This window comes from Gymnoscopelus microlampas (assembly GCF_963454915.1).
Source record: "Gymnoscopelus microlampas genome assembly, chromosome: 3".
Classification (NCBI taxonomy): Eukaryota; Metazoa; Chordata; class Actinopteri; order Myctophiformes; family Myctophidae; genus Gymnoscopelus; species Gymnoscopelus microlampas.
This window is the reverse complement of record NC_139940.1, coordinates 38223103-38248159: the sequence shown is the minus strand read 5'-3', so window position 1 is coordinate 38248159 and position 25057 is coordinate 38223103. Positions and strand designations below refer to the sequence as shown.

Below are 25057 nucleotides of genomic sequence, written 5' to 3'. Positions count from 1 at the left end.
TAATCTGGATCACAATGTCTTTATCTATCTTATCTATCTCAATCCATAAAAATATAAAATGTCCTGTTCTCAGGATGTGCAATGTAGCTAGGGATTATGACGTTTTCCAAGGGGTTGTTTGAGTGTGTGCCAGTAGTGCCATGCACAGTGAATGTGTTTATCTCATCTACATCTGAAACCCAGATGAAAGGGGGTCATCCCTATGTTCCCCCACTAAGGTTAGGTTTAGGTTAGGTCCTATGTTCCCCGCTCTCCCTAGGAAAGCGGGGAACATAGGACCCAGGGAACATAGGTACGGCCGCGATGAAAGAACACTCATGTTTTTTCTTTTGTTTGAGGACAGACAGTTGTCTTAAGCCTACTCTTCTCCCTCTCGCATCATATTAACCACACCAACAATTTCACAGCTTTACACAACATACAATAATTACACACTCACAATCATTTTAAAAATAGTTAAAACATAATTTATTGAATGAAAATATTACTGAGAGCAAAAAAATAAAAATGACATTCACAGTGAAAATTAAAGGACATCTGCATTCCAGTTTCAAGGAATCCTTTCAGCTCGCAATGTTCTCGAGTTCAAGATGCAAATCTTAAAAACAGAACAAAACAAAAAACAAATATTGTTAATCCCCACATAATCAGTTAACCAATCACTTACACTTATAAATAATCAAATGCAAGGACTTTTTAATGACTTGCCTTAAAATTCGAATTCAAGCATTTAAAATTGACATGCCATTGGCCAGCATCAACTGAAATGAACCCAACCCCAGTGGGTTCAGCACATTTTTCTATCAAGTCTGGAAATTCCAAAATACCCAAAAGCAAATTATCCTCAAGATACCATTCTTTTAAACAAATGTAATGTTTTTTCTCACCCGTTTTTCCTCAGGTGACAATCTGCCCTTTACTGCCACCACCTGGTATTGTTTGTGCTTCAGGTTGTTGGGAAACTTTCTGATGCGGCGAACGGCTGTGGTCGCGCTGTCTCTACTGAGAAGCTTCCTGGCTTCTGCAGGTGAACAGCCGGGGTCAAGGAGCAGCAGACACAGACTCCCATTCCTCTTCTGTTCCACTCCCACGATGGACCGGCTGTGACCTGGTCAGCATGGAGGACATACAGTATCCTTAAAAGGTAGCTCAACACCAAACCCACGCACAAAATCGAAAATGACAGATGCTTTCCCGGTCCTAATGGGCCAAAGACTGAATATCTTGACATCATCATCATTATCATCATCACCTTAATTTTCCTCATCATCATCATGTCTCACTACATTGTGTCAGACCAACACTGACCTTCCCTGGCAACACCTTGATAGGGACTGTATGACCCATGTAAATGTAGGGAAAGTGTGTGTGAAGGTGTGTAGGTGCAGAATCAGAGAATGACAGCTTTCCTTTTTTTATGATCTAATTGCACCATATCCTTTGTAATATAATAATGTGTAGAAGTAACAAATAACTACAATAAATAATGTAAAGTTATTTTTATTAGTTGATAATTATTTCCATAAATGCAAAGCAGCCGAAGTCAGTGCACTCCACATGACTATCGATTTCTAACCATGTCTTTAACTTAATGTAGTTCATGAATAGTAGCTGTAGCATACTATTTATTTGCATCTTCTATTCAAACTAAAACGTGTTCATTGACCAGTACCTATCTGTCCTTTGTCTAGGACCATGAAAATGCATTTATTTTGATACTTGAATGTGGTGCTAACACTATCTGTCTTCTGTCCAGGAACAACAATAGGCTACCTTTATTTCATTTCAAATCGCATGTCTAGTGAGAAACTCTACTGCACAGCTGTCTGTCTATCTGATGGTCTGTCTGTCGCAGGAGGAACAGCCCGCCCTGTGTGCGGTGTGCGTGGGTATGAACGAAATCGTGAACGTAACAGTTTCAAGAAGTGAACGAGTTCGTTCACAGCAAAGAACTAGTTCTTATGAACGAGTCGATCATGACTGACCCATCACTACTACAGATTACTACAGACTGGCCGTTGAATGAAGCCAGGAGATCAGTCGGTTGGAAGGTGCGAAAAAAAAGTTGCTGAATGCACCCGAGAGCAGACACCGACAGTCGAAAAATAGCCTATGCCTTGATGTCTTTTTCAACAACAAGCCCGCTGCTATCCGATAGTCGAAAGCTGACCAAGCTTGCTCGGTCGGCTTTCGACGCTTCCCTACAACCCGACACGACAGGGTACCCACCGCCGCCCATTCAACAGCAGATTTTCGGCAACAGACGCTTTCCTACACTTACCACTGCCGACGTTGGTGCGGTGGAGAGCTACCTTTACATGCTACAGACAATAAAACTTCTCATAATTTCTGAAGACTGACATAAAACACTTATAACCAACATTGGCTGAAGTAATTTTGGTATAAAGTATAATATATACATAAACATTAGGGCCATTTTTAACCATAACATAAATATAGGACGATAAGTACGGTACCTTGGTGCTGCAGGTACAGAGGTGGTTGCGAGGTCTGTACAACGCGGGGAGGTAATCTGGTGCCTCTGCTAGCAGACATGGAAAAGTACTGCTTCACCCACTCAAAGAGCCTGGGATGGGTGTCTGCTGGGCCAGTGGGCTGGTGGAAGTCTATGATGGTGGCCCTGTGAACAACAACACGCATATGAAATTGTATATTTCTGGACTGATAAAAACTGAGCAGTGTGTTTTTATGCATGTCTTTTAGTTGAATTCACTGACCCACAAACCACACGATACCCCTTCTCTACCACAGCATGCTTCTAAGCCCTATACACTTCATTGACTGGAGTTTCCCAGAGGTCTATTCTAGGCCCCCTCATTTCCCCCGGTAAGCCAAATCTCTTCGGCGAAAACAGCCGATCTACAAGCTTACAATGTGCCGCGACGCATTTGATTTATTTGATTCGCAGTTTATATATACACATGATATGTTGGTTCTTTCCATGGGAAAGTTAGTTAGCTGTGTTGGTGAGGTAAGAAACCCTAGGGGGGGCTTATGCGAGAACCTCACCGTTTTACAGTACGTACAATTTGAATTATTTAATAATTAAAATGAAAAACAAAAAAGATATAAAAACATACGATAAAGAAAATAGGACAAACAAAAAATATAAAAGTACATACTGAAAAGACAAACAAAAACAATGCTTTGGACAAAGCAAAGACATAATGCTACTATATAGTCATATGAAATAAGAAGTAAAAAAGAGATTTAGAAAATCCATACGTGACAATATTATGGATGCCTATCTTCTAGTTACCCACTCGGGTGTTCAATTTACGTATTAGGCTTCTTTTGTAGGTATGTAGGGAGGATGTGGTAGCTACTAATTTAGATGGAAATGGGCATTCCATAGTGATATTTTATGGCGGTCTGCCCCCTGGTGGTGGTATATAGTGGGACATGTAATTGATTCATTTGCCTGGTTGGGTAAGAATAAAAGCTGGAATTTGGCTGGAAGTACTGTTTTAAATGATCTGGGAGATGGATACTCAGGTATTTTGTCTTGTAGGTGAAAATACATGTTTGGAGGACATTTATATTAAAGATAGTTAGTATATTGAGTGTTGAAAATAGAAGTGAAGACGGCTCCTGTGGACTAGGATTTCGTCGCCTTGCTAAACTAATGGCCTAAGTCATTTTTTAAAAGTTTTTCAGGAAAAATAAAAAACTGATCCAAAACAAAACTATATGACATGTCTTAATCATTTCACCCAAAGTGTTTATAACAAATTATGACTATTTAAATAGAAATAACACTGTCTGTCAGTTATGTAACATAAGAGATTTAAATAGGTTTAAATAGGATTAAATCTGACTTAGGCCAAAAAATAAATAAAAAAATGGCCTAAATCAGTAAATAATTTGGCCTAAGTCACAAAACCATGTGACTTAGGCAAAAAAGGGGCCTATTTTGGCCTAAGTCACACTAGGGAGATAGGCCATTATACTAAAAGGGGAGTGAACAGCATGATCCTTTTCAATTAGGAGATAGGCGATTTTACCAGAGGTGGCCAGTGTCATGAGGAGCTGATTTAGGCAAAAATATAATTTTCCTCAAAAAATGACTTAGGCCATTAGTTTAGCAAGGTGTCGATTTGTAGCTATTCTGACACACTTCTTTTGTAGTATATATAATTTATGGAGGTAAGAAGAATAGGTACTAGCCCACACAACATTACAGTAGGTTAGGTAAGGATATACTATAGGCTGTAGTATAAGGTTGTTAAACAGGCTCTATTTAGAAATTGGCTGATTTTTCGGATAATTCCCACTGATTTTGAGACTGTCTTTGTGACCTGGTCGATGTGTTCTTTCCAGCAGTATTTCTCGTCAACCATTATTCCCAAAAAAGGGGTGGAGGCTACTTTACTTATTTCAATTCTCGTGGTTGTGCCGCGACGCATTGTGAGCTTGTAGAAGTCTAAAGTGAAGCGAGTACAGTGCAATATCTGAGCCAGTCTGACCTGACTCCCAGGGAGGCGAGGACAGCGTAGATCTCAGTGGCCCCGACCCAGGCTCTCGTTCCCTGCAGCCGCTGGTTGAAGTGGGATGCACCTTGTGGATCTAGGCCCTCCCGCCACGCCCCCTCGATCAGAGTCTGTACCCGAGGGATACTGGGAACAGCCTTTTCTGGAGAATGAGACAACAAGCAAATGGGAAGAATTCAGCAATGAGTTGCTAAATTGAATCATACAGGAAAGAAATGCCATTGCAGTCAGTCGGGTGGGGCGGGGAGGGTGATATTGGTCATTGCATGTACTCCTACGGGCTGGGGCGGCACCTGTCAGCGGGGAGTGTTGGAGCGGGAGGAGTAGGACGAAGGCTCTACGTCCTCCCGGTGGGGGCTCCTCACTGGCAGGTGAGTCAGTAGTATACAACAGCATGGCAACACAGAAATGTGTGTGGGGAGGAATTAATTGACAGCCCTACAAAAGCTAGACAACCACACAACTGTAAGAATAGTTAGTTGTGATGACTCCAGACTGAAAGACAGAGACGTACACACTGCCAATCCTTGTGCACATGAAAGACTTATGAGCTGGAGGGAAATAGAGCTGGACGAGTTTTCTGACCACCCTGACCCCCCCCCCCCCCCCACACACACACACACAAGGTAATAACACAAAGCCAGATAGAGACATTTCCACTGGTGCTGTATCCAAATTCACACCCAAGGCCGTCTGCTGACTCTCTACAAGAACTCCATGACCATGACGCATACTATGACAGTCCAACTTCAACGCACCTGGAGGCCTGACGAGTTAAATTACATCGTGAAGTTACTCCCAAATCCGACCGGAAATGTCGAACGCTGGTGTACACCTGTGATGGACTTAATAGAAATGCATCAGCCATCCGCAAAAGAGTTGGGAAAGTTGTAAACTTTGTTGTGGTGTGAATTTAAAGTCGTTTTAAATCTATGCGTGTGCCTGCGCGTGCTCCTGGTCAAATAGGTTCCTGCAAGGCCGTCCAGTGAGCATTGCACCCCTGACCATCACGGGCCGGCATAAGAAACTTTTAACATAATTTAATGTAAGTCGCAGCCCTAGGACATACTGTAGCTACAGAAATCTAAATGTCAAGATCCAATTTTGAGTGCCACATTGTACAAGTGTTCATACCTGGCAGACAGTCAGCAAATGTCTCTATTCTGTGTAGAGAGGATAGAAGCATCTGGAAGTTGCGGTAACCACAGCCCCAGCCTTTGTCCCCCTCCGAGGAGCAGAAGTGGTCTGTCTCAGCACTCAGCCACACATGGACGCAGTCTCTGGCCTCCCTCTGGTAGTACTCAGATAAGGCACCAAGCATACCTATACAACACAGGAATTACACATAACGTGGGAAGAATTAGGTTCTTCTTAACCATAGTGTGCCTATTCTGGGGGGGCGAACATTTGGCGAAACGTAGCAGATCTACAAGCTCAAAACATGTCACAATGTGATGCATTGTGAGCTTGTAGATCTGCTATTTCACAAGGAGATTTGGTGGAGGGAAATGCTAGCGTACCTAGTATAGAGCCCTGGGGTACCTCGGGCCACTACTAAGTACTATAGTGTTAAAGTGATTAGTCAACAGAGGGAAAGATCATGCGAGTGTGTGAACAAGAGTCTTTTTGACTACAAGAACTAAGCGACACATGCCGTGCCGAGCAACGTATTTCACAGGTTCTGGATTTGTGTCCATACGCTACTAGACTGGAGGAGCCAGCCCTATCAAAGGTCTTTAAGGGCGGATCCAAAGCCTTGCGCTCGGTACCAGCGCCGCTTCCTAGTGCTTCACCAATCTATGTTGACTCTATTCAGGACTGTGATTGGCTAGTGAAACACATGACACATGTGCAGTCCTATAAATAGGACTGTGCACTTAAAAAAAACACATTTATGTTTTTTTTTAAGTGAATCACCCACTGTGATGACCACTGTGACCACACCGCCCACTTCACACTGGGTGTGATTTTTTCTTTTGAAACAAAAAAAAAGGCATGGGTTTCCGAGGCTAATACGCTACAGCTCGATTTCAGACACTGTAAAGAACCTAATGTTGACCCTGCAGCTCAGGAGGTTGTATTAGCCTGAGCCAACACGCTGGAACAATCTGAATCACAACACCCACACACTGACCCTGAGTTCTGGTTCTGCCATCATCAACCCCTGAGGCCAAAGCCTCCATCATATCAGCCCTGCTGTTATGGAAGTCGGCCGGGGCCATGAGTCCTCTGGACACAGCCTTCTCCATGGTCTGCTCCATCTGCTTGCGATAGCCCCCGCTGCCATCCAATCCAAACTGCTTCTGCACACACCATACAAAAAAACACACTGAAGTCATAGCCTTGTGAAAGCACGTTGTAAGAGACATATATATGATTGTTGTTTCTTATTTAATGACGTCACCGCAGGGCTTGGTCAAGGCCAAGGTTGCCTAGGTATTTAACCCATTAAGGCCTGAGGTTCCGATTCTACAAAATGTCTTCTAAATCCTAACAGTTTTTTGAAAAAACATATGTTGCTACGTCAGTGGTTCTCAAACTTTTTCATGTCAAGGACCCCAAAATGTATGTGTATTTGGCCGCAGACCCCCCATCTTAAAATATGTTGTTCCAGGGACCCCCAGAAGCAAAGATTTGAGTTACAAATGTTTGCTTTAAAAATATATATATTGAAAGATTTGCACACATTTTCTTGATTTTTCAAAAATAGCAGATATACAAGCTCGTAGCGCTGCACTTTGTGCCGCGCTATGAGCTTGTATATCTTTAATCCCTGGCCGTAGGCAACCAGTCCAGTAGTATAGGACTTTTGACACTACACACGTCATTAGAAATGTTAGATACCCAAATGTACATCACATGCATAGTAGGAAGAGAGAGAGAGACCATATAAACAACAACAGGAGACCATGTGAGACAGCACGCTGTACATATGTAATATAAGGTCACGGGTGTAATATATCTTATTACACTCACTTAGTTCTGACCTCACATTATGTGACTAAATGTTGACCAGCATCAGTTTGCAACGGCCCAACATGAATTATAATGAAGTTGTCTAATCTATTAGCTTTGAACACATTAGTTTGTTTAAATGCATATTTGATCACAATGAATCCGAAACTGATGTCCAGCCAGCACAAAAGAAATATCCCAATTGGGCCCCAATGAGTTATCCCACTCACAAATGAGGATCTGGTCCTTAATTTGGATGTCATTAAAAACGGAAAAAACGAATCCATTTTTTAAAACTATCTTTTTTGGGCTATCTTCTATTTTCATTTGAGGACGAACTTAGTATATGGAGCTACGTGGTCAAGTATGGTTAAGTTCTGATCACGCTAATATGGTGCTGATGCCAGACGATGAGACCAAAGCAGCTGCATGATCCAGACCTGCAGCTTCTTGAACTCTACTGCCTCCTGTTTGGCCTCCTGCTCCCTTCTCCTCTGGTCCTCCGCCTCCTGCAGTTGTCTGGCCAGCTTCAGATCTGAGCTCGGACTCACTAGTGTAACCCAAAAAAAAGTAGTCTCAGAATAGCATAAGTAGACAGACAGTAACACAGGGAGGGAACAGACATTTCCATAATGGGACCTGAGTGAATTGACTCAACAGACCCATACCTGCACAGGTTGTGGCTGTGCCGTACTCTAAGTGCAGCTCCACGTGCTCTTGCAGTGAGGAGCTGTCTGAACAAACTAAACAACACATGGGACACTCATAGCTCTTTCCACCTGTGAAGCAAATTGGAAAATTATGTCAAGTTACTGATATTACATACGGTAGTTAATTTCAACCAGGTGTGTGGCCGTAAAAACCCAATTCTGACCACAGCACTGAGACAGCTCTTGTTAACGTCTTCAATTAGTTCCACTTCCAAAATTTCAGGCATAGAATTAGTATTTCACTGCATTCGACACACAACAATTATGTCACCATAATTATACAGACAACAAACAAATATAATATACATAAAACATATATCTAGGGGACTACTATTCCACTAGTACGAGCACTAAGTAAATGCATTGAACAAAGCAATGATTGGATGTGCCACAATTAAACAAAGACAAAGTACAAATAATTGTTTTTGGTGGCATGGAAGAACAATTAAAAAGTCAGTGCTCAGCTTCAATCGGTATTAATGTAAAAAAAATACACAAACCAAGCAAGAAATCTTTGTGCAGTAAGTCATGAACTTCACTGAATTTCAACAGCCACGTTAAGACAAAGTCACTAAGTCAGCCTACTATCACTTTAAGAATATATCAAGGATTAAGGATTTATATTTCAGCAGGATTTCTAAAAACTTTCCATGCAATAATATTCGGTAGACTTGACTATTGCTAATGAATGGTGTCTTTACAGGTCTCCCTAAAGAAAATCAATAAAATTCCCTTGCCCTCAACAGCTGGCAAAAATGTGGTTGTTGAAAAGACAGTTTGGTCACTGTTGTATTTTATGGGAAAGCTTTGACTGGGCTTGTATGAGACTAGGGTGAAGGCGTCTTATCTTACGCTTCAATGTAGATGTCAAGCCCAATGTAAAATACTTTATATTATGCATTATTTGCTGAATTTCTTATTATCAAACCAACAGACAAACCTGAGAAATTGTGTGATGATGGTGGCAGTGTAGCTGACGAAGCGGCCCCTACGGCCGCACCTGACAACAAAGATCGGTTATGTTCAGATGGCGTAATGCACAAACCATGTACAGTACTTTGACATATTTCATCTTCTAGCAGTGTGCTGAGCTTGCTAGGACACTGCTGACCGTGTGAATAGAGAACTCTCTCTCTCTCTCTTGAGGGCAGTGTGGTAATAAAGATCCAAAACCCACCTTCAGCTATGTTCTGCTCTTGGAGATGCAACTCAACATGCTCCTGTAGCATTAAACAGTTATCGTAGACCTGTGAACACATGGGGCACGGGAACTGCTTCTCTGTAACATACACAACAAAGTATAATAAGTACAGAATTACAGGTTATGAAGAGAATGACTGAAAACAACTGTTAATGGAAAGGGAAATGAATATGAACGAAATAATCGATTTCTTTCATGTGACAACAAATCCACCATGGGCCAATGATCCACCTTTTCTTGGAGAGGACAGACGTTTCTGCTTGGCTTTGGAGTGCTCCGAGTGTCTGACCTGTTCTGTGCCCTGAGCTGTTCTAGTACTCTTTGTACTCGCAGCTGGAGGGCTAAGAGGCACTGTCCGTGCAGTTAACGAACCCTCACCAACAGGTGAGGTTCCCGCTACATCATTACTCTGTTGCGCAATTGTGCCATGGCGGGGAGTGTCAGGGGACACACTGCTTTTGGTCACGTGACAACTGTTCCCAGATGAGTGTGTCTCACGTTCAGGGCGCCGGGACACATCTCTGACGTTCTTCTTAGGCTTATTGTTTGTTCCTGTGGGAGAACGGCAGCCCTGTGTGAAATGAGCCGACGCTTGTGCCGCGTCGCGCTTCTCTGGGTGTGCGGTGTCCATGTGGAAGTTCAACTCATCATATGAGACCCCAGATAGAGAACAGAGCGGGCAGCTCATCTCGTTCTCAAGGTGGCTCAGCAGGAGGTGTGTCTTCATGTCTTCCTCAAACACTAGCTCCTCACCGCAGATCTCACAGGTCAGCATGGTTGGTCTTCTAGGGAGACGAGAGACACACGGTTATACAGTGAGAAAACAGTGAAGGAAGGCATCAGTCGGCACAGTTTACGTAAACCTCAACACCTTTTACCCATATTGCTTTATTTTTAGGGTATCATGTTTGTGTTTTGGCCTTATTCAATAAACGTTACAGAATGTACCTGAACAATGTTGTCAACATTATCTAAAACTCACTGTACCGTTAAAAGCCCTCTTCATAAATTAGAGTTTGAAAGGCACAGCACCCTTGACCTAAAAATATCTTATGACCATCTGAATAATATAGAATCACGATGCCATGGCATAAGCTTGTTAGTACACCTTGGTATATGTACTGTAGCTATGCTCTGATCTCTGCTTTAGCTAAAGAACTAGAACTACCATTTTCAACATGAAAGTAGGTCTGCCTGAGCAACTGAAAGCCTTTCACTTTAGTGAACCATATAATGTTGTGGTTAGTCGAAGTAGCGCTGGCTTCCAGCAGCTTCTTGTTATGTTCTGTGTATGGGGTTGAACATGCTATCAAATACAATGGCTGTAAAGCATTGCGTTTTAATCTGTAGACTAGGGTGTAGATCCAAAAAGGACAATGTCCAAAATCAATGTCCTCCTGACTTTGTCTCAGAACAATCAAATTGCAGAATCTGAATCAATTTTGACGTGTCAAATTCTGTCAAACGAAATCAGTCTTGTGTACAAATAAATACTCTGGCTGCTCTGGAAAAGATCATTCTGGTTTCAACAGGCGTTAGGTTCAGTCAGTGTCACACACACACACACACACACACACACACACACACACACACACACACACCACTGACTCACTTGTGTGGAGATCTATGGTGGAGATCTAAAACCCCACAGGCGCCGAGGTAGACGAGCTTGTAGATCTGTTGCCTCAGATCAAAACTACCATAAATGTATTTTATCGAGTCTAACTTTTACTTTCGTATCTTGCAAATCAAATCAGTCAAAATCGATCAAATACATGCATCTATGATAGTCTTGATCCAGGGCTAGTAGATCTGCTAGTTTCTATGATGTTTTTGCATATTATTGTAAATTATGTTTTTGTCTTTAAAGATTTTGATGAATTGAATACAAAAGGGCCCCAGTGGAAACAAGCCATAGTGCTTTCTTGGGTTTATCCTTTTCGCATCCTTGTATGTAACTGCTTTTTCTGCAAACTGTTAATAAAGTATTCAATCAATCAATCAATCAATCAATTCAGGCGTGCGACACACACAACCTGCACTTTAAATGGGGTCATCATCCCTATGTTCCCCATTTCTCAACACATTTGTCTGTCATTAAATGTTTCGATGAATTGTGTACAAAGGACCCCCCCAATGGAAACAAGCCATAGGCTTTCTTGGGTTTAAAATCCTCTTAGCTGACCTAGCTGCATTGAACTATACTTTCCTGAGCTTTTTTTTTTGCAAACTGCTAATTAAGTATTCAAGCAATCAATCAATCACACAGGACCACAATGGAATCAAACCTTCAGGGCTTTTTGTGTTATCCTTTTAACATCATTGTATAATCATACCACTGTACTATTTGCAAACTGTTAAAAGTATTCAATCAATCAATCTTTCTCCTGTTCAGAATGTACTGAGTCACTTAGTATACTGTGTGTGCTCACCCTTTTTCTTCAGAGAAGTCTTGTTGTTGTTGGTGTTTTTAGATAAAGCTAAAATGAAATATTACATAAAAACAAAACACTGGAAGGGTCGGTCGCAGCTGAATGACGTAAGATAACGGACAGCGTTGCCACATTTTGTGAGAGAAACAAGCGGACGGGTCTACGAAAACGAGCCCAAAAGAAGCAAATATACATGATCACGATTAACCGAGTATTTGAAAATAGCCAATAGCTTCGGCTTCGCGACGCGATCCGTTGTGAGCTTATAGATCTGCTATTTTCAAAATAATCTATAGATATTATAACATTATAACTGCACAAATCTTGTATGGGGTCCCTGGCACAAAATATTTTCAGATGGGTGTCCGTGCACAAGAACACATTAATTTGGGGGTCCTTGAAATGTAAATGTTTGAAAGGCACTGGTTTAAACAACATTTAGGAAACAAGCCCAAATAAGCAACTGTACTAATATTTACAAGCAACTTTACAGAAAAACAAGCCCAAGGTCGCTTATAATACACAGACATGGCAACTCTACTGCCGGATGTGACGTCAGTCAGTCACCGGTTGTTATTGCGAGGTGCATCCTGGGAAATAGAGTTCAAGCAGAGGAACGGCCATATCTGCTCTGAGCAAAGGAAAGGAAGGAAGGAAACAGAGACAGAGAAGCTACAGCTGATAAACAAAACGCTGTTAGGTGACTTCGCGGATAAATATTCATCATATTAAATGGGTGAGAAACATGGAGCTTTCGTGATTATTCGCGGAGAATGTTGTACTTTAAGCCCTTTATCTTTTAATAATATGACGTTATATGTAGTCCGTGGGTTTAGCGGTGATGTGCTAGCTAAACGTTAAGGAGAGGTTGTGTGTTTTAAGCTAAGTTAGCTTAGCATCTCTAGGATTAGCTATGTCCGTCTGTGTGGTTGTGTGTGTGTATTTGTCTTTATGCTAGTTACAAGTGGATATAGTGTACATTATTTTGGTGCAGTATATATATATAAGGTTGTTTATGAGTAACTACTTCGATGGTTTGCATTCCAAGGTTTAGCATTAGCTGAGCTACTGTTGGCTAAACGCTAACGTAAGTCGTGACCAAGGTATAGCAGCTAACTAGCTTTTGTACCAGGCCCTGCATACAGACTAGATCAGGGGTCTTCAACAGAGGGGGTCCTCAGAGTTACTACAGGGGGGCCGCCAAATCTTTGTGTGATATGATTGTTTTGTTTTACATTAACCACCCCTAGCATCCCTATTCTGAGGAGAACTTTAGCCAACAACGAGGCGTTGTGAGCTTGCAGATCTGCTATTGTTGGATAAGAGGTATAAGCGTAGAGGGGGGGAAATGCAGACCAAGTAAAAAAACAACACTTTAATCTGAAACACAATTTTATACAATATAGAGGGGGTCCCTGCTTCATCTCTCTCTCAGCTAGGGGGTCCTTGGCCTGAAAAACTTTGAAGATCCCTGGACTAGAGGAGGCTTTACCTCCCCAGTGAAGGAAGAACTGTACTCATGTTTTACTTAAGTAAAAGTATCAATACTGCAATGTAGAAATACTCTGTTACTAGTACAAGTCTGGTATTCAAAATTTACTCGAGTAAAAAGTACAAAAGCCCAGTCCTGATTGTGCTTTTCTTCATATTTACAGACACAATGGCAAGTCCAGGGAAGGACGAAGGAAGGATGAAGAGCTATAAGAACAAAGCACTGAATCCTCAGGAGATGCGCCGTAGGAGAGAGGAAGAAGGAATTCAACTACGCAAACAGAAGAGAGAAGAGCAGGTAACATGGTGCACATTAACACTGTCTGTAGTTTTTCATTTACTAGTTAAAAGTATGGATTTGACTAAAATGAGATTGGTTTATTGCCTGGTTATTATTGTTTTATTGCCCTGGAGAAGGATTACAAAGAGGTGGGCACTGAGAGTGTTGGAGAGGAGGATGAAGGAGAAGAGTGCTAAAAGGCCACCCTTGATACACTATTTTCAGTTTGCTGTTCCACTTTTGCATTAACCTTTTTCAGTCTTTAAAGTAAGTGGAGGTTTGATCAGTGGTTGAGTGTTTATAACCTCTTTGCTACCATCAATGTGTTTCGACTCTGATACATTTTGAAGTAGTTCAAAATCATTGAACCTTAATAAACCAACTGACGAATGCTTAACAGAGGACATATAGGACCACAATAGAAACAAGTCCCCAGGACCTTTTTAGTTTTATCCTTTTAGCCCAAATGTCTGACTGTACCACTACCCTGTGCTGATTACATTTCTGTCTAAAGTATTCAATCAATCAATCAAAAACATGCTTGCATTAACTCTGTCCCTATTCCCATAGCTGTTCAAGAGGAGGAATGTGTGTGTGCCCACAAGTGATGAGTCCATGCTGGAATGTCCTATCCAGGATCCGGATGTCAGCTCAACTGTACCCGTTGCTGGTGTAAGTATTTTTCCTTGCCCTGTAATCTGTTTTTAACTGCTGTGCTGTCTTATGGCAACTGAATTTCTATATAAATGCACCATTTGCCATTTATGTATTTAGTGGTCCTCTTGTGAATTTGCCCTTTATAGTTAAATAAAATCCAAAATAAATGTGTCATGTGGACATTTTACGTTATTAGTGTTTCCGACTGTAAAAACCTGCATTGCGATCAGAAATGTAAATGAATATATGTATAATTTGTTTATGTGTCACAATACAGGAGCAGGTCATAACTCCAGATATGATTCAGATGATCTTCTCAGATGACCCAGACCAGCAGCTACTTGCCACGCAGAAATTCAGGAAGCTTCTCTCCAAAGGTTTGTAGTATATTATGTTCACCACCCGTTTGCATTTGTAGCATTAAAGCAAGTTAAAGCTGTGTTTTCTGACCACTAGAGGGCATCAAGTAGTGGACAAGACATGGGGTCTTTGGTTTGAGAGTGGTACATTGGGCACTCTGCCAACAACCATTTTTCCCTCAGAATTCCACGCAGGTGGTAACCACAATATCTCCCATTAGTGCCAAGGTTCCCATGTGTTGTGAGACAAAACTGCTGTTGTGGGTGTGTCAGCAATATTTCTCTGACGATGTGCCTGCTGTACAGACATCACTGCCATGTTTAAAACATGCAAACTAAGGGTGCAACGGTTTGATATTTTGGTGTCACGATTCAATACTTTTTTGATACAACAAAACAGAAATGTCCTAGTTTATTTTTTATTTGCAATTTATTAAAACTACATATTTTTTGTTTTACCTTTGAACAATACCCAACTTCTAGGGCAGTGGTTCTCAAAGTGAGGTCCGCGGACCCCCAGTGGTCTTTGAGGGGGTTCCAAGCAAAATTAGTTATAGCATCAAAATCTGTTTAACCAATTTAATTCTATTCACAAACAAATGTGATCTTTTTGCACCAGCTTAATATGTTGTGGAATATATGTGGAAACTGTATTTTAGTTTCGCATAAAAAACACATTTCGGTTCATTCACTACGGGCTGTCGGTTCGGTACGGGGTATTATCCGTTATATCCGTTTGGTAGTGTTAACCCCTAATGCGAACCCATCAGTTGCGCTGCTCATCAACACAAATGCTTACTGGCCTAACACAAATGCTTACTGGCCTCAAACTAGAGTAGGCCAGACTAACGGTGTGGAATCCCTGTCCAATCTTATGCTATTGAATTCATGAACACCGTGCAAAACTGCAACGTGATATTCAGTGACAAAGCTACATTATACAGGGTAAAATCTGGATGGCATCATCGTGATGTTGATTAACTGGCTGCAGGCATGTAACTAGTGTGGCGAAGGTCTCTTGCTTTTACTTTGGACAAATGGAAATGGCAGTCTTTATAAATATTTAACTTGTAAGTGTAAAACATGCGTCACAAGAACAAGTTTGGTATCTGCTGAAAAAATACATTCATAGATTATCCACTACAATATAACGTTCACATTGGCATGTCCTGGTAGTAGACAGACAGCAGAACGCAAATACTGGGCCGGTACAGCAGTATTGATCCTCAATGCAATCACCAGTATTTGTCAATAACTAAGAATGTTATTTGATTCTATGTATGATCACAAATATTAGTTGTTTCGGCTTTAAAGTAAATCTGATAATATTCCCCCTTCGGTTCTGTGTAACCACTTTTTATAGCGGAGTATAGCTAGTCTACAGCACGCATGAACATATAAGCATGTTTACTGTTTGAAACAAGCTCCACAACTCTGTTATAATGTACTAAAAATATCAACCCCACAAACTGTTGTCATTGTGTGTTTATCAAAGAGCTTGTGTACCACACTGCTTCAGCTTGTACATATACTCCATACATTCTTATAGGTATAGTCTTTTGTGTGCTTTTGTTCTCTTTGTGTTTTACAATGATTGGGAGATAAGTCAATGTCCTCTTCTGTGCAGAACCCAATCCTCCCATCGATGAAGTAATCGCCACGCCTGGTGTCGTGAATTGCTTCGTGGAATTCCTCAAGAGGAGTGATAACTGCACACTTCAGGTGTGGATTTCATTTAATACATGTATTAAAAGTAACTGTTTTCTTTGTACCTGCACCTGGAGGCTTAAATGCTTGCTCACAATGGTGTCTTGGTGGTTCCTATCAGCTGACATGGAAAGCATTCTCTGGCAGGGTCACTGAGTACTTGGTGTTGTGAAAAACCTCTTATTCTCACCATGTGACAATAGTGTAAAATGACTCCTCTGTGTTTTGTGTGTGTGTGTGTGTGTGTGCGTGCGTGCGTGCACATGCATGTGTGACTGCAACAGTTCGAGGCAGCCTGGGCCCTAACTAACATTGCCTCAGGTACCTTCCTGCATACCAAGGTAGTCATTGAAACGGGCGCTGTGCCCATCTTCATCGAACTACTCAACTCGGACTACGAGGACGTCCAGGAACAGGTTGGCACATTTCTACCTCAGTTAACAGAGCAACAAGTGTTTAGTCTGGAATTGGCAGTCCAGTTGGAACTATCAGGGTGATGTATGCAAAAATACACTTGGCTAGTGCTGTAGGCAATTTGGAACCCAGGGTCTTAGGTGTAGAGATGTACCGATACCATTTTGTCCTTCCCTACACCGATTCCGATTTTAAAAATAATCTAGACCAGTTGTTCTCAAAGTGAGGTCCAGGGACTCTCGGGGTTCCTTGACAGGGTTACAAATGGACCGTTACAGGTCTGTAACTCTGAGAGTTATGGGGGTCCTTGAAATTAAAAGGTTTGAGAACCACTGATCTAGGAATACATACACATTTTTAAATCAGCTGAAGAATACTAAATCATTGATTACTGTTTTAGATGACGTATCATCATGTGATAGATTATGTGCTATGGGAATGGCATAGACTGACATACTCACCGATATCAATACCAACATTTTAGGCAGTATCGGGCAGCTCTTCCGATACTGGTATCAGTATGGGAACAACTCATGGTAAAAGTAAGGTGAATGGAGTGTGATGAGTGCTTGGTGTATTTCAGGCTGTGTGGGCGCTGGGGAACATAGCCGGGGACAACGCAGAGTGCAGAGACTACGTGCTCAACTGTGGCATCCTGCCCTCTCTACAACAGTGCGTGTTTTTTCTTCTGTACCGTGCGTTTGCTTGACAGTGTTTGTCTCTGCTGAATATACCGATGATGGTCAAATCTGATCTTGATAAGACATTGAATGTTTTTTCATTTTTAGGCTGCTTGCCAAATCCAACCGTCTCACAACAACCAGGAACGCGGTGTGGGCCCTTTCCAACCTGTGCCGGGGAAAGAACCCGCCACCAGAATTCGCAAAGGTCGGTCCAGTTGGCATGAACCAGATCAGGCCATATGTTTTTTTTGTGACTTAACATCTCTATGATCATCTCACGAGCCAACAACATAGTTTAGAATATCGTTTTATTACCACAAGTGGCTGCCAGAGAAGACATACTGACAGTATACAGTAGAACCATTTTCAGCTTTTAAGCCTACTTTATACTTAGTCGTAGGACGGTGTTGCCTGCCAAAAATAGCAGATCTACAAGCTCGAAAGCACATAGTGAGCTTCTCTATCTCCTCCCCGCCTCGCTCGCGCTCTCTCAGGTGTCTCCCTGTCTGAGTGTGCTGTCCAGGCTTCTCTTCAGCAGCGATCCAGACGTGTTGGCGGATGCCTGCTGGGCCTTGTCTTACCTGTCTGATGGCCCCAATGACAAGATCCAGACCGTCATCGACTCTGGCGTGTGTCGCAGACTGGTGGAGCTGCTTATGTAAGGATCCATAATAACACAACATCCTGAGTAGTAAGAATTATGTCATGGTTGGAAACAGTACTACATTGTTTGTTTTTCTATCACAGGCACAGTGACTATAAGGTGGTCTCGCCTGCACTGCGTGCTGTGGGCAACATTGTGACAGGAGATGACATTCAAACACAGGTAGAATCATGTTTTAATTTAACCCATTAAGACTGGGAACGTAATTTTACATTTAAGCTATATAAACCATCATTTTATACTTTGGGCGGCAGTGGCTCAGGGGTAGAGTGGCCGGGTAGAGTGAGCTGGAAAACCGCAAGGTTCCCAGTTCGATCCCGGGCTGGGGCGCTCCCCTAGAGTTAGTGTCGAAGTGTCCTTGAGCAAGACGCTGAACCCCTAATTGCTCCCTATGAGCAGGTTGGTGCCTTGCATGGTTTCCTCCGCCATCGGTGTATGAATGTGTGTGTGAATGGGTTAATGGCACAATCAATGTAAAGCGCTTCGGATAGAAGCGCTATATAAATGCACCATTTACATTTTTTACATTTACTTTGGCTATTCAAAAATATCAGATATAAAAGCTCATAGCTGAGCTTGTAGATCTGCTATTTTAGAAAAATCTTTTGAAACTAAAAATCTTTGCTTCTGGGGTATTTGGCCGAGACAAGATGTTAGTTACAAATTATTTGACAAAATTATCTTTGACAAAATATTTAGGATTTTTCAAAAATAGCAGATCTACAAGCCCATAGCGCGGCACTCTGTGCTGTCCTATGAACTTGTATATCTGCTATTTTTTTATCTAAAAATGACACAGATACTTTCCCGGTCTTAATGGGTTAGAATGTTCTCATTGAATGGCTGCTGCTTCTCCTTTTTACCTCGTTCCATGCACTCACTTCCCCCCCGGCGTTTGTCATTTCAGGTGATCTTGAACTGTTCAGCACTGCCCTGCTTGCTGCACCTTCTCAGCAGCCCCAAGGAGTCCATCAAAAAGGAGGCTTGCTGGACCGTGTCAAACATCACAGCAGGAAACAGAGCACAGATTCAGGTAAAGGCCGTTTCTGTATTTGGCAACATGCCCAAGCAAGAAGAATGTCTTATGCATGCGTATTCACCTGTAATGTTTCCCCCTCACAGACGGTGATCGATGCCAACATCTTCCCGGTACTCATTGACATCCTTCAGAAAGCAGAGTTCCGCACAAGGAAGGAAGCAGCATGGGCTATTACAAATGCCACCTCTGGGGGCACCCCTGTGCAGATTAGGTAATTTGTGAACCCATAGTCTGGGAGGCATTGCGTCGGAGCTTGGTCAGCAGGGGCGCGGCCACTGCGTTGTGATTCAAATCAACAGCCAATGAAGAAAAGGGGGCGGGATCCACATGCAGTGGGTGTTGCATCTAAATAGAATCGACGGGAAGCAATTTCCCCTTGAGAAATTGCCCCCGCCATTGTTGTGTACTGCTGTTTGCCTCTCGTCGGACTTTTTAGACGAGTTGCACAGCTCTAGACCGGAAAGAGGCGTGTCCGCTCAGATTCTGAGCGTAACTTACATCCCGCCCACAAATACAGGGGTTTTGGCCCAGAAGTTCCTCGCCAGAGCTGGCGAAAACTTCTGGGAACTCAGATTAGTGAACCCACAACTTGTAATTGCATAACAATGTAAGCTATAATTCTACCATTATTCCCCCACAATTGGTAATGGATATTTTGATAGTTGGGATAATCTGTTCTTTCTAGGTATGTGGTGGCACTAACACCATAACAATATAAGCTGTAATTATACCATTAGTCCCCCACAATTGCTAATGGATGTTTTGAAAGAACGATCATAGGGGCGGCCATAGCTGAGTGGTTAGTGAGCCCGCCTAGGGAGCCAGAGACCCTGGTCGCCCCAGGTTTGATTCCAGGCCAGGTCAGCATATGTGTCGATGAAATGAAATTTGTCCCTGAGCAAGACTCTTAACCCCTAATTGCTCACAGGTTCTCATTGGAAACAAGACCGCAAGGACTTTCATGAACGACCTGTTAAAAGGAATTATCCGTATCCTTATCTGTTCTGTTCTATCTAGGTATCTGGTGTCACTCAACACCATCAAGCCAATGTGTGACTTGCTGACGGTGATGGACTCTAAGATTGTGCAGGTGTCTCTCAATGGTCTTGAGAACATCCTGAGACTTGGAGAGCAGGAGGCCAAGCAGAATGGAAGTGGCATCAACCCCTACTGTGCACTCATCGAGGAGGCTTATGGTAGGAGCAGCTACCATGTACTGTAGTTGAAGCTTAACATAAGCATTCATACATTTTTCAGTCGTACGTCTATCCACTCACTCGGCCGATCTCTTATTCAGTTACACTCTAAACTCACTTAGTTACTGATTTGGCTGTTCTCAGGCATTTAAAGGCAGTATAGAGTTTCTCCACTATGTTATCTACAGAGAAGCATCCTGTGATCCGTCGTTGATTGAGTGTTTTTATTTACATTTTACTTAATTTGAAGATAAATACATAAATATATATACACACACACGCACACTGTGAAAGATTGTAATTGATTTTATAATCGGCTAGACAGATTGTCTGATTAACTACTTATTATGCCCTATTGTGTACTATGTCGTACTTTCAATGCTTTATCCGTTATTGCCCATTCAGGCCTGGACAAGATAGAGTTCCTGCAAAGCCACGAGAACCAGGAAATCTACCAGAAGGCTTTCGACCTGATCGAACACTACTTTGGCGTCGAGGAGGAAGATGCCAACCTGGCACCGCAGGTGGATCAGAACCAGGGTCAGTACATCTTCCAGCAGCCGGACGGACCCATGGAGGGCTTCCAGCTCTAACCCACACCGACACAACGACCCCCCCCACCACTTCTCCTCCTCATCCAGGAGTCTAACCCTCCCCAGAGGAGTGCCTGCTCATGGCACTGATTAAACCTGCTGTCCTGCAATGTCCTCCTTGTCTCCTTGCCGCTGGGCCTGCTACAGTAGCTTGTCCCTGGGGTTTTCTCTTCTACAAAGACTAGCCACAAAAAAAACCTCTCTGTAGTGAGCACAAGAGAGGAATAGGCAGTCAAAGAGGTTTGTGGATAGAAAAAAAAATGTAAGAGCCGCTTTTGGCCTGGGGTGGCTGATTGTCAGTGTTTGACACTCGCGGGAGCCTGCATGGATTGCTTGGCTTCGCTAGTACCCGTCCCATGTAGACTTGGAGTCTATGCTGTGGAGAAAAACGCTCACGATGGCCGAAGAGTGAAAGTTTTTTTTTTTTCCTTTTGCTCCTACAATGCTCTTGATTTCCTGTGATATTTGAATCATGATAAATGACAACAGTGATATAAGTATTATTATTTCTATTACAAATCGGGGTCTCAAAATTACCTTCCATAAACCCTTTTTGAATGTGAAACTACCTCTCCAGTCTTCAGACAAGAAAAAGAAACCCTATGATACGAACATTGTGAAGCATAAGACTCTCAAGCTATGGATTTTTAAACTGACCAAAAACACAATCCGTAGCGTCCTGAAGGGGGGGTGTCGTGTGACTCATGACTGTTTCCCCTTGTTGGCTCATACCTGCATGAGCCTACACTCACTTACGCTTGCTCCAGAGGTAAGATGTTGGGGCTGTATATACAGTGCTACGTCATGGGTGTTCCAGTGTCATATTTAAGTCTGAAGTAGCTACACATCCTCTCTGGGTTATATTTCCTCTCTCCTGTCGATGAAAATGTAGTTTTCTTTTCAGCGACCCGGGGATTGAATCTCTTTATTTATTCTGTGGAAAGGTCTTTTCTGCTCATGGTTTTGAGAGAGGCGGAGGATTCACTTGCTGATTCAGATTTATTGTCAACTCGCAAACTTCTCGGCTCTGACTGCAGTTGGAGGTGTACTGCTCACCTGTGTGCGTCATTTAACTGTCTATAAGCAAGAGTGAGATTTTTAATTAATGTTACAGGCTAGTGGCTACTAAGCAGTTGTTTTGCTGTTAATTCAAGTTGTTCTTTGTTTCAAAGCAGTATCGGGGCAAGACGGGTGCTGCCTATATTGTGTGATGCAGTGTGTTTTAACAGTCTCTTGACATACATTAAAATAGACAGATTTTTTTCCTGTAGTTTGCTCATCTCACCCAATACTAGCAACGTACACATAGATATTTTTGTTTTATTTTTTTTAATTTATGTTATCCTTTGTGATACCGTGAATTTGATTTGATGGGAAATGACTATCTAGATTGAAAAGGAGGGCTTTGTATATTATATATACATATAAGAGAAAGTGTCTAAAGAAAGTATTTAAAGGACGTATATAATGTATGGGATGGGATGGTGTGATATGCAGCTGTAGTATTTTTATGATCTGGCTTTCCTTTACTTGCTGCCAGTTACATGACTTTATTTTCTTTCTTTTTGTTTATGAACTTGACTGGTTTGGAAATGCTAAGAGCCACTGATCCTGTCCTAAAGTGATTTTTTTCTTTATTTTTTTTGTTGCCTTTTATCCACACAGACGGCATTCTTTGTTTCTCCCCGGAACAATTGGTAATCTTTATATTTGACATGTTACATTATTAAACAATGTATATGTTGTGTCCATTTTCAGTACAGCAACATAAATTGGTCCAGAATGAGAAATCTATATATTTACGGAAAGTATTTGTAATGCAAAAATTGATGTCAAGCACATTCAATCGTGTATAGTTTTTCTAACATTTCTCATGTTTGTATGATTGTATATCTTTTTTAGGTTTTGGTAGGTTGTATATTTTTTTCTCCTCCCGTTTTGAGATGTATTTTGCTGTGTTTTCAATTGGCTCCAACACAGAACTAGGAAATGCCATGGTAGGGTCCCTGTCCGGTAAGTGAATACTGTATCATGCAGCCATCGAGTGTCTGTCTCCTAATGTTTAATGGGTCTCAGAGGGCTGGCAGTGAAGCTGGACCAGACCAGGCACATTCATCTGAATTATATCGGGATGTTGACTTCATACGTGTTTGGGGAAACGAAAAAATAATAAATTGTGTTGTTACAAGCCTGCACATTGTATTGCTGACTTTCTGTCTTAGTTCCTCGCCCCACTGCGTTTGGGTATAGCAGCATTGGTATGAATGTATCTAACCACTATACTATCTATGAGTCATTATATCTGTATGTCACTGCTACACCAAGCTCTGCAACAGCATTAGACACACAGTTTACTGCATGTTGCATTTTGGCTCTGTAGTGATGTGTCTAGGTAGGCGACTCCATCCCTCTCCCTGGCTGGTCCCTCAAACAACCAAATTTTGCTTACTTGGGCTGTATCCGACCTAGACAAATGGTCAGGTGAGAACAAATTAAAGATAAACTAGAGAGTGAAATTCCTAGTGAGAATTTCCAACCATGTGAACAGAATTGCGTTGGAGATAGTGTCTGGGCCTCTACTCCCAGCTTACTTTGATTTTAAGTATATTTTGATGCCATGGTGGGTCAGATATTTGTTACAGATGTATGTTTGTGTCATAATTAACCATGTCTCCAAATAGACCAACATGTTGAAAGGCAAGACATTATTTTGTGCAATTCTATGTTTAGTTTTCTTTCATTTTTCTAAATAACAATTTCCTAGCCTGACACTCAGCCTGAATTTTCATTTCGTTAATGCGAGGGCGAGGCAAACGATTCAGGGGGTGGAGCCAGGCTAATAATTTCCATCAACTTTTCACCAACTTACCGCAGTGTTTTTTTGGCCACTAGATGGAGTCATTGTGTCACCTTGCTAAGTAGAATGAGTCGGACTCATGGATATTTCTGTGTGCTCGCTATTCAACAAACCTATATGAACTGTAGGCAGAGACATGAAAAAAACAAAATGTTTATTACATATTTTGGCGTTGGGATAGGTTGGCCCATTTCATACTAACCCATTGTATTTTGGTATTTTTTATGCTATGTTGATGAATTGAACAAGTCCCCAGGACGTTTTTGTGTTATCCTCTTAGCCCAAATGTATGACTGTACTTTGTGCTGTTTACATTTCTGTTTAACTAACTATTCAATCAATCAATCAATAAAAAATGTCATGTGTAAATCATAAAACACCCAGTGGTGGATTGGGCATCCGATATACAGGGCATTTTATGCCCGGTGGGCAATTAATGAATTAATTAACTTTATTGCCTCCATTTTAGGATAATTACGACAACATGGCTATTCCCACCCTGATATTGCCACACTGCTGCCATCCATAATCACACACTATCTACCTTTATTTTTTGCCACAGTCATACACAATTAGCAGTCAATAATATTACCAGAAACACGCATAGACCTGGCCCTAAATGTACAAGGCATCAACCTGCTCATTGACATTGGGAGCAATTAGGGGTTCAGTCAAAGTCTTGCTCAAGGACAAGGACACTTCGACACTAACCCAGAGGGAGCCGGGAATTGAAAAATTTAAAAAGAATTGAAAATGTGGGGGAAAAAGTATATATATATATATATATATATAGAGAGAGAGAGAGAGAGAGAGTTATTATAGTTGCCCTGACGTCCCTGATCATAATTGTCCGCTGAGAAACTGATTAAACACCTTGATCTGTTGCAGTTTGCTTATCCTGTAGGTCTTGGCAGTTGGCAGGGTGTGCAGGACACTACTGTCACCTTGCGTGATTTATTCACATTTATGCCTAGCTGTTTGTTGATTTTTCATCATCTTTTCAACACTTTTCGACCCCGCCTGGCCTGTTTGTGGATGAACTCTGTAAACTACTTTGGTGTTGACTCTAGTTTTGTTGATTGGATCCAATCCAATATAAGACGTTGAGGCTGAATGAGCGCATGTCGTGTGAGCTCTGTTCATCGACTACTTCTTCACCCCATGGGTGTGTTCTATAATTACTAATAACTCATTTATATTCTGTGTACAGATGACTGTCGGTATATCCTGAAGATGGAAAATTGACAGCTGATGAATCATTCATGGCCCTGTGATTGATTATTTTTAAACTGGTGCAAGAACTAACTC

General features: G+C 41.8%; 2 protein-coding genes across 3 annotated transcripts; one reads left to right on the top strand and one right to left on the bottom strand.

Moving 5' to 3' along the window:
* Positions 1-451: 451 nt before the first annotated feature.
* Positions 452-11912, bottom strand: zufsp (zinc finger containing ubiquitin peptidase 1). 2 transcript variants are annotated; one of them, XM_084051577.1, is made up of 12 exons: positions 11810-11912; positions 9609-10162; positions 9354-9455; positions 9117-9176; positions 8135-8245; positions 7907-8016; positions 6646-6814; positions 5646-5834; positions 4488-4653; positions 2478-2641; positions 888-1108; positions 452-598 (listed from the first exon to the last, which is right to left on the bottom strand). In XM_084051577.1, the coding sequence occupies exons 2-12, from the start codon at positions 10150-10152 to the stop codon at positions 551-553; spliced, it is 1884 nt and encodes a 627-aa protein (XP_083907703.1). In that variant the 5' UTR covers positions 10153-10162; positions 11810-11912; the 3' UTR covers positions 452-550. The 2 variants fall into 2 exon arrangements, with proteins under 2 accessions (XP_083907703.1, XP_083907704.1); XM_084051578.1 differs by lacking the exon at positions 8135-8245.
* Positions 11913-12433: 521 nt separating this feature from the next.
* kpna5 (karyopherin alpha 5 (importin alpha 6)) lies at positions 12434-23085 on the top strand. The gene is made up of 14 exons (XM_084052071.1): positions 12434-12545; positions 13465-13598; positions 14151-14252; positions 14515-14614; positions 16224-16318; positions 16588-16719; positions 17301-17389; positions 17506-17605; positions 17895-18058; positions 18148-18226; positions 18972-19097; positions 19187-19314; positions 20121-20299; positions 20705-23085. Exons 1-14 carry the CDS (start codon positions 12542-12544, stop codon positions 20890-20892), a joined length of 1620 nt encoding a protein of 539 aa, XP_083908197.1. The 5' UTR covers positions 12434-12541; the 3' UTR covers positions 20893-23085.
* Positions 23086-25057: the final 1972 nt, after the last annotated feature.